The following is a 10,571-nucleotide window of genomic DNA, read 5'->3' on the forward strand; positions in this document are numbered from 1 at the left end:
ACGGGTATCTATTTTGTAGTTTTTAGTCCGCAGGTATCTATTTTCTACTTTTAGTCCGCGGCTATCTATTTTCTAGTTTTGAGTACATGGGTATCTATTTTCTACTTTTTAGTCCACGGGTATCTATTTTCTACTTTTTAGTCACTGGGTATCTATTTTCTAGTTTTTAGTCTGCAGGTATCTATTTTCTACTTTTAGTCCGCAGGTATCTATTTTCTACTTTTAGTCCGCGGGTATCTATTTTCTAGTGTTTAGTCCACGGGTATCTATTTTCTAGTATTAGTCACGGGTATCTATTTTCTAGTTTTAGTCCGCGGGTATCTATTTTCTACTTTTTAGTCCATGGGTATATATTTTCTACTTTTAAGTCCACGGGTATCTATTTTGTAGTTTTTAGTCCGCGGGTATCTATTTTCTACTTTTAGTCCATGGGTATCTATTTTCTAGTTTTGAGTACATGGGTATCTATTTTCTACTTTTTAGTCCACGGGTATCTATTTTCTACTTTTAGTCCATGGGTATCTATTTTCTAGTTTTGAGTACACGGGTATCTATTTTCTACTTTTAGTCCACGGGTGTCTATTTTCTGGTATTAGTCCGCGGGTATCTATTTTTTTGTTTTTAGTCCATGGGTATCTATTTTCTACTTTTAGTCCACGGGTATCTATTTTTTTGTTTTTAGTCCATGGGTGTCTATTTTCTACTTTTAGTCCACGGGTATCTATTTCCTAAATGTTGGTTTTCAGCCAAGCTCTCACGCCAGGACTTCACTCCTTCTTGTTTGTCGGTTGTTGGTTGATCTCCGGGGTTCAAAAATCAGGCCGGCCCACTGTCACGTCCTCCAGTTGGGGGGTCCCCTTTCCTGCTCCTGTTTGTTCAGCTTCACATGCACACGGGGGGGGGGGACACGATGGTCAGGTTAGTCTGAAACGACTGTAGATGAGGGACCATCGGGGACCATTTCTCTGGTCTCACAGGATGCAGTAAGTGAAGCCACCACAAGATGTCTCTGTTTCAGTGATGAACATCCACAGGCGGTGTTGGCTTCTCTACAGCTGACTATTTAGCCCCCGGGGGTTGAAAGCGAATGTTGACATATAGTCTATTTGTGTATGTTGGGTTAGCACTCATGTCATATTTGGACTGAAGGTTGCCTCATATCTCTTTTTGTTTTTCTTTCAGACCCTCCCTGCTTTGATTTCGGCCTCCCGGGGGTCCTGGGCATCGCCTTCGGGGGCTTCCTGATAGGAGTGTTACTTATTGGAGCTTTGTGGTTCATCAAAATCAAAACAGGTAGGTCCACTTTTCAATATTATTATATAATATATATATAAGCCTTCCCTGGGTGTCCAAAGTGTGGCTCGGTGGTAAAAAAACATCACAACAATGGAAAAATCAGCAGTTATTCAACAAGAAAAAAGTCAAAATATTAAAACTAAAAGTTTTACAAATCTAATAATAATTTTATGAGAATAGTGTAGTATTATGAGGGGAAAAAATAACATTTTAGGAGCAATAAGTTCAAATATGGGAATAGCATGAAAAACAAAACAAAACAACAAAGTTTGTAAATTGCTTTGAAAATTTGGTTGCTGCAAAAATTTGAATATAAATATATGAACTATAAAAAGAAAAAAAGTCACTCTAATTGGACAAAAAGTCTCAATTTTATGGGAATAAACTGAAAAGTTGAGGAAGAATGATGCTGTTTAGTAGCATAATGTTGACATTTTCTATTTTATTATTGACATGATTAAGTTTGGGAAAATGGAGTAAAGTCAAAATATGAATAAAATGAAGTCCGAATATGACGAAAGGGACATTTCTGAAGATTATTTTAGAAGAAAGTTGAAATATTTGCAACCTAAACCTGCTAAATTCTACCCAATTTAGGCTACCCAACAGGACTGGACATGGCCTCCCCCCTCTCTTCCGGGTGTCCCTGCTCAGGCGCCAAGCGGCAGCCCGTGTCGTCCAACCCCTCCCCCTCTGAGAACAGCAGCGCCAACGCCAGCATCGGAAGCACCCAGAGCACACCCACTAGCAGCATGGCATGAGATGAGGGTGCCCCCCACCCCCACCAACAACCTCCCACCAGCAGCATGGCATGACATGAGGGTGGCCCCCCAACCAACCTCCCACCTTCAGCAGTCGGCATCGCCCCCTTCTGTTGACCAATATGGGTTTCCTCCCCACTTAGATTCAAAAGCACAACCCTCATCTTTGACACACAAGCATGGATGGGAGGGGGCCGGGGAGGAGGACTGGGGGGGTGTCAGCCCACACAGCGTCTTAATGGATGGTGTGTGATGTTCACCTCTGCGGCCTATCTTTAAAGCCGAGCTTCTAGACAGGAAGTTAAAGAGGGCAAGAGGAAGAAAAAATTAAATTGGCTTCCCATCAACAGGAAAAACAAACATAGCCTCCCCCCCCCCCAGGAAATTCACTGCATTCCTCCCTGAGTTATGCCGGTGTGCGATCGCAGCACAATAATAGTCGGAACGGGAGATCCAAACCATTTGGTCCACTCAGTTAGGAAACACCCCCCCCCCCCAAAGAGGTGTTTCTCTCAGGGTGGGGGGGCGGTTTCTACCTCAGAGACCTACCTCGCTGCTTCCCCTAAAGTTGAAGTTTAGCAATTTGATGATGTAGCATTCACACATGGCACCCCCAAAACCTGTAGGTGCTGTCAGCCGCCCCCCCCCTCCCAAGCCCCCAGTCAGCCGCCCCGCTGCTAATGCTGGACAGACACTGCAACCATGTGACATTGTTTTGTATTGCTAACATTGTTTATTTGGACCTGTTGCTCATGCTAGTTATTATCGACTACTTCTCATTAGCACATTAGCACATCCCATAAAACGTCCGTATCCATGACAACGAGCATCACATTCTCACCGCTTCCTTTTCATTATTTACTGAAATTGATTATTTGTGCAATATGATGGGAGGGGGGGGGGGGGGGGCAAAGGGTGGATATGTTGATAACTTTGTTGATACGCCGATGCTTCATTGTTTTGTTTTTATTCAAAATGTTTGTAGTTGAAGATGTCAACCATGTATGCCGAGCTATGTACATGTGCTGCTGTAAAACTGACGCCACGCTAATGATTGTATGGAGAAGAACCGTCTTGACGTACATCCCGTATATTGTTGTTTTGTACAAGCGTTAAGTGTGAAAACTGTACCATTCTTTCCTCCATTCCAAGAATTGGGACCATCCCTAACCCAAGGCACTTATCCAACCTGCAAGATTTTTGTTTTGGTGTTTGTGTTGTTTGTTTTGGATGACATTGTGCTCATGGTGTCTTGTTTCACATCCGCTCCATTTTCACCCCTTTTCTTGGAGCCCCCGGTTGTCCAAAGACACTACATCCTGACATTGTGTTCGCTGTCTAACACACACACACACACACGTGTGTGTACGACAGACAGCGGATGTCTTTGTTACCTCGTCTCCACTCCAGTGTTTTTCATCAGAATGAAGTCATGGTTGAAATAAAACGTGTTTGTTTGTTTTAAAGTGTCTAAATGTTGAGGTAGTACTGTAGTACTCAAAGGACCGTGTGTATTGCTATGTTTGTTTGTCAAGGATTATAGATTTTCTATGAATATCATCTTAATAAAGTGGTTATGACTTTATCAACAGTCATTTTTTTTTTTTTAAAGAACTAAATTCAAACTACAATTTTTTTTGTTATGTGATGTCATATTTGTTCTTCTGGTTTTAAAATGTAACTTTTAAAATTCAAATTAATCAACTCAAATTACTGCTGTTTTGAAAAACGAAGACAAGTCGTTTTTATAGATACAAAAACTTGCTTTTAAAGCACTTTTCTGGTCAAAAAACTGCAGGAAACATCACACACACTCAACAGGGGACCCAGAAGCATCCAAAAATGGCATAAAATGCCAGATTTTGAATTTGGTGATTTTTGAAAAAAACCTAAGGGGTTAGTATGTCGTTTTTTTCATTTTTTTCAACTTGCTTTTAAAGCACTTTTCTGTCAAAACTAAAAGTGGAAACCTCACACACACTCAACAGAGGACCCAGAAGCATCCAAAAATGGCATAAAATGCCAGATTTCGAATTTGGTGATTTTTGAAAAAAACCTAAGGGGTTAGTATGTCGTTTTTTTCATTTTTTTCAACTTGCTTTTAAAGCACTTTTCTGTCAAAAATAAAAGTGGAAACCTCACACACACTCAACAGGGGACCCAGAAGCATCCCAAAATGGCATAAAATGCCAGATTTTGAATTTGGTGATTTTTGAAAAAAACGTAAGGGGTTAGTATGTCGTTTTTTTCATTTTTTTCAACTTGCTTTTAAAGAACTTTTCTGTCAAAACTAAAAGTGGAAACCTCACACACACTCAACAGGGGACCCAGAAGCATCCAAAAATGGCACAAAATGCCAGATTTGGGATTTGTGATTTTTGAAAAAAAACGTAAGGGGTTAGTTAGTATGTCGTTTTTTTTCATTTTTTCAACTTGCTTTTAAAGCACTTTTCTGTCAAAACTAAAAGTGGAAACCTCACACACACTCAACAGGGGACCCAGAAGCATCCAAAAATGGCATAAAATGCCAGATTTTGAATTTGGTGATTTTTGAAAAAAAAAACAAAAACGTAAAGGGTTAGTATGTCGTTTTTTTTCATTATTTCAACTTGCTTTTAAAGCACTTTTCTGTCAAAAATAAAAGTGGAAACCTCACACACACTCAACAGGGGACCCATAAGCATCCAAAAATGGCATAAAATGCCAGATTTTGAAGGCGGTGATTTTTGACAAAGAAACGTAGGGGGTTAGTATGTCGTTTTTTTAATTGTTTTCCAACTTGCTTTAAAGCACTTTTCTGTCAGAAATAAAAGTGGAAACCTCACACACACTCAACAGGGGACCCAGAAGCATCCAAAAATGGCATAAAATGCCAGATTTTGAATTTGGTGATTTTGGAAAAAAACGTAAGGGGTTAGTATGTCGTTTTTTTTTTCATTTTTTCAACTTGCTTTTAAAGCACTTTTCTGGTCAGAAATAAAAGTGGAAACCTCACACACACTCAACAGGGGACCCAGAAGCATCCAAAAATGGCATAAAATGCCAGATTTTGAATTTGGGGATTTTTGAAAAAAACGTAAGGGGTTAGTGTGTCGGTTTTTTTCATTTTTTCAACTTGCTTTTAAAGCACTTTTATGTCAAAAATAAAAGTGGAAACCTCACACACACTCAACAGGGGACCCAGAAGCATCCAAAAATGGCACAAAATGCCAGATTTTGGATTTGGTGATTTTTGAAAAAAAACGTAAGGGGTTAGTATGTCGTTTTTTTTCATTTTTTTCAACTTGCTTTTAAAGCACTTTTCTGGTCAAAAAACCGCAGGAAACATCACACACACTCAACAGGGGACCCATAAGCATCCAAAAATGGCATAAAATGCCAGATTTTGAAGGCGGTGATTTTTGACAAAGAAACGTAAGGGGTTAGTATGTCGTTTTTTTCATTTTTTCAACTTGCTTTAAAGTACTTTTCTGTCAGAAATAAAAGTGGAAACCTCACACACACTCAACAGGGGACCCAGAAGCATCCAAAAATGGCACAAAATGCCAGATTTTGAATTTGGTGATTCTTGAAAAAAACGTAAGGGGTTAGTATGTCGTTTTTTTTCATTTTTTTCAACTTGCTTTTAAAGCACTTTTCTGGTCAAAACACCGCAGGAAACATCACACACACTCAACAGGGGACCCATAAGCATCCAAAAATGGCGTAAAATGCCAGATTTTGAATTTGGTGATTTTTGAAAAAAACGTAAGGGGTTAGTATGTCGTTTTTTTTTTCATTTTTTCAACTTGCTTTTAAAGCACTTTTCTGGTCAGAAATAAAAGTGGAAACCTCACACACACTCAACAGGGGACCCAGAAGCATCCAAAAATGGCACAAAATGCCAGATTTTGAATTTGGTGATTTTTGAAAAAAACGTAAGGGGTTAGTATGTCGGTTTTTTTCATTTTTTTCAACTTGCTTTTAAAGCACTTTTCTGGTCAAAACACCGCAGGAAACATCACACACACTCAACAGGGGACCCATAAGCATCCAAAAATGGCATAAAATGCCAGATTTTGAATTAGGTGATTTTTGAAAAAAACGTAAGGGGTTAGTATGTCGTTTTTTTTTTCATTTTTTCAACTTGCTTTTAAAGCACTTTTCTGGTCAGAAATAAAAGTGGAAACCTCACACACACTCAACAGGGGACCCAGAAGCATCCAAAAATGGCATAAAATGCCAGATTTTGAATTTGGGGATTTTTGGAAAAAACGTAAGGGGTTAGTATGTCGGTTTTTTTTTTTCATTTTTTCAACTTGCTTTTAAAGCACTTTTCTGTCAAAAATAAAAGTGGAGACCTCACACACACTCAACAGGGGACCCATAAATATCCAAAAATGGCACAAAATGCCAGATTTTGAATTTGGTGATTTTTGAAAAAAACGTAAGGGGTTAGTATGTCGTTTTTTTTTCATTTTTTCAAATTGCTTTTAAAGCACTTTTCTGTCAAAAATAAAAGTGGAAACCTCACACACACTCAACAGGGGACCCAGAAGCATCCAAAAATGGCACAAAATGCCAGATTTCGAATTTGGTGATTTTTGAAAAAAACGTAAGGGGTTAGTATGTCGTTTTTTTCATTTTTTTCAACTTGCTTTTAAAGAACTTTTCTGTCAAAACTAAAAGTGGAAACCTCACACACACACTCAACAAGTAACCCAGAAGCATCCAAAAATGGCACAAAATGCCAGATTTGGGATTTGGTGATTTTTGAAAAAAAACGTAAGGGGTTAGTTAGTATGTCGTTTTTTTTCATTTTTTCAACTTGCTTTTAAAGCACTTTTCTGTCAAAACTAAAAGTGGAAACCTCACACACACTCAACAGGGGACCCAGAAGCATCCAAAAATGGCATAAAATGCCAGATTTTGAATTTGGTGATTTTTGGAAAAAAAAAAAAAAAACGTAAAGGGTTAGTATGTCGTTTTTTTTCATTATTTCAACTTGCTTTTAAAGCACTTTTCTGTCAAAAATAAAAGTGGAAACCTCACACACACTCAACAGGGGACCCAGAAGCATCCAAAAATGGCATAAAATGCCAGATTTTGAAGGCGGTGATTTTTGACAAAGAAACGTAAGGGGTTAGTATGTCGTTTTTTTCATTGTTTTCCAACGTGCTTTAAAGCACTTTTCTGTCAGAAATAAAAGTGGAAACCTCACACACACTCAACAGGGGACCCAGAAGCATCCAAAAATGGCATAAAATGCCAGATTTCGAATTTGGTGATTTTTGAAAAAAACGTAAGGGGTTAGTATGTCGTTTTTTTTCATTTTTTCAACTTGCTTTTAAAGCACTTTTATGTCAAAAATAAAAGTGGAAACCTCACACACACTCAACAGGGGACCCAGAAGCATCCAAAAATGGCACAAAATGCCAGAATTTGGATTTGGTGATTTTTGAAAAAAAACATAAGGGGTTAGTATGTCGTTTTTTTTCATTTTTTTCAACTTGCTTTTAAAGCACTTTTCTGGTCAAAAAACCGCAGGAAACATCACACACACTCAACAGGGGACCCATAAGCATCCAAAAATGGCATAAAATGCCAGATTTTGAAGGCGGTGATTTTTGACAAAGAAACGTAAGGGGTTAGTATGTCGTTTTTTTCATTTTTTCAACTTGCTTTAAAGCACTTTTCTGTCAGAAATAAAAGTGGAAACCTCACACACACTCAACAGGGGACCCAGAAGCATCCAAAAATGGCATAAAATGCCAGATTTTGAATTTGGTGATTTTTGAAAAAAACGTAAGGGGTTAGTATGTCGGTTTTTTTTTTTCATTTTTTCAACTTGCTTTTAAAGCACTTTTCTGTCAAAAATAAAAGTGGAGACCTCACACACACTCAACAGGGGACCCAGAAGCATCCAAAAATGGCACAAAATGCCAGATTTTGAATTTGGTGATTCTTGAAAAAAACGTAAGGGGTTAGTATGTCGTTTTTTTTTCATTTTTTCAACTTGCTTTTAAAGCACTTTTCTGGTCAGAAATAAAAGTGGAAACCTCACACACACTCAACAGGGGACCCATAAGCATCCAAAAATGGCATAAAATGCCAGATTTTGAATTTGGTGATTTTTGAAAAAAACGTAAGGGGTTAGTATGTCGTTTTTTTTTTCATTTTTTCAACTTGCTTTTAAAGCACTTTTCTGGTCAGAAATAAAAGTGGAAACCTCACACACACTCAACAGGGGACCCAGAAGCATCCAAAAATGGCATAAAATGCCAGATTTTGAATTTGGGGATTTTTAAAGAAAACGTAAGGGGTTAGTATGTCGGTTTTTTTTTTTCATTTTTTCAACTTGCTTTTAAAGCACTTTTCTGTCAAAAATAAAAGTGGAGACCTCACACACACTCAACAGGGGACCCATAAATATCCAAAAATGGCACAAAATGCCAGATTTTGAATTTGGTGATTTTTGAAAAAAACGTAAGGGGTTAGTACAGGGGTGGGCAAATATTTGGACTCGAGGGCCGCATTGAGTTAACAAAATTGTCTGGGGGGCCAGAACATATATTTAACACACACACACTATTTTATGCTTATCATTTTCCTTGAATTATTTGTCTAATTTTATCTGTAAAAGTGTTATCCTATATCAGTTGTATGTCCCTTTTTTAGGAGCACTTTAAACCTCACACCACATCAAACTATGTCATTTAATTTGACAGTTTTGTTGTTTATTTTTTACTAAATCAGACATCCGACTTGCAAGTCATGTTGCCAGTTTGTATGTTAAAAGTTGAAGTTACTTAGAAAGCAACTGGCGGGCCGGATTCAAACGCTTGGTGGGCCGCATGTGGCCCCCGGGCCGTAGTTTGCCCACCCCTGGGTTAGTATGTCGTTTTTTTTCATTTTTTCAAATTGCTTTTAAAGCACTTTTCTGTCAAAAATAAAAGTGGAAACCTCACACACACTCAACAGGGGACCCAGAAGCATCCAAAAATGGCACAAAATGCCAGATTTCGAATTTGGTGATTTTCGAAAAAAACGTAAGGGGTTAGTATGTCGTTTTTTTTCATTTTTTTCAACTTGCTTTTAAAGCACTTTTTTGGTCAAAAAACCGCAGGAAACATCACACACACTCAACAGGGGACCCATAAGCATCCAAAAATGGCATAAAATGCCAGATTTTGAAGGCGGTGATTTTTGACAAAGAAACGTAAGGGGTTAGTATGTCATTTTTTTTTTCAACTTCCTTCTAATGCACTTTTCTGGTCAGAAATAAAAGTGGAAACCTCACACACACTCAACAGGGGACCCAGAAGCATCCAAAAATAGCATAAAATGCCAGATTTTGAATTTGGTGATTTTTGAAAAAAACGTAAGGGGTTAGTATGTCGTTTTTTTCATTTTTTCAACTTGCTTTTAAAGCACTTTTCTGTCAAAAATAAAAGTGGAAACCTCACACACACTCAACAGGGGACCCAGAAGCATCCAAAAATGGCACAAAATGCCAGATTTCGAATTTGGTGATTTTTGAAAAAAACGTAAGGGGTTAGTATGTCGTTTTTTTCATTTTTTTCAACTTGCTTTTAAAGAACTTTTCTGTCAAAACTAAAAGTGGAAACCTCACACACACTCAACAGGGGACCCAGAAGCATCCAAAAATGGCACAAAATGCCAGATTTGGGATTTGGTGATTTTTGAAAAAAAACGTAAGGGGTTAGTTAGTATGTCGTTTTTTTTCATTTTTTCAACTTGCTTTTAAAGCACTTTTCTGTCAAAACTAAAAGTGGAAACCTCACACACACTCAACAGGGGACCCAGAAGCATCCAAAAATGGCATAAAATGCCAGATTGTGAATTTGGTGATTTTTGAAAAAAACGTAAGGGGTTAGTATGTCGTTTTTTTTCATTTTTTTCAACTTGCTTTTAAAGCACTTTTCTGGTCAAAACACCGCAGGAAACATCACACACACTCAGCAGGGGACCCATAAGCATCCAAAAATGGCGTAAAATGCCAGATTTTGAATTTGGTGATTTTTGAAAAAAACGTAAGGGGTTAGTATGTCGTTTTTTTTTTCATTTTTTCAACTTGCTTTTAAAGCACTTTTCTGGTCAGAAATAAAAGTGGAAACCTCACACACACTCAACAGGGGACCCAGAAGCATCCAAAAATGGCACAAAATGCCAGATTTTGAATTTGGTGATTTTTGAAAAAAACGTAAGGGGTTAGTATGTCGTTTTTTTTCATTTTTTTCAACTTGCTTTTAAAGCACTTTTCTGGTCAAAACACCGCAGGAAACATCACACACACTCAACAGGGGACCCATAAGCATCCAAAAATGGCATAAAATGCCAGATTTTGAATTTGGTGATTTTTGAAAAAAACGTAAGGGGTTAGTATGTCGTTTTTTTTTTCATTTTTTCAACTTGCTTTTAAAGCACTTTTCTGGTCAGAAATAAAAGTGGAAACCTCACACACACTCAACAGGGGACCCAGAAGCATCCAAAAATGGCATAAAATGCCAGATT

The 10,571-nt window shown here is 37.9% G+C and overlaps 1 protein-coding gene across 1 annotated transcript in view; it reads left to right on the top strand.

The window, feature by feature from the left end:
* Nucleotides 1-3,642, top strand: part of eng (endoglin) — a 40,611-nt gene extending 36,969 nt beyond the window's left edge. The window contains exons 12-13 of the mRNA XM_058055178.1: nt 1,183-1,293; nt 1,894-3,642. Coding sequence (XP_057911161.1) covers nt 1,183-1,293; nt 1,894-2,057 — 275 coding nt within the window. The 3' untranslated portion in view covers nt 2,058-3,642. The remainder of the gene's footprint in view (nt 1-1,182; nt 1,294-1,893) is intronic.
* The last annotated feature ends 6,929 nt before the right edge of the window (nt 3,643-10,571 follow it).

Source organism: Doryrhamphus excisus, chromosome 2 (assembly GCF_030265055.1).
Source record: "Doryrhamphus excisus isolate RoL2022-K1 chromosome 2, RoL_Dexc_1.0, whole genome shotgun sequence".
Lineage (NCBI taxonomy): Eukaryota > Metazoa > Chordata > Actinopteri > Syngnathiformes > Syngnathidae > Doryrhamphus > Doryrhamphus excisus.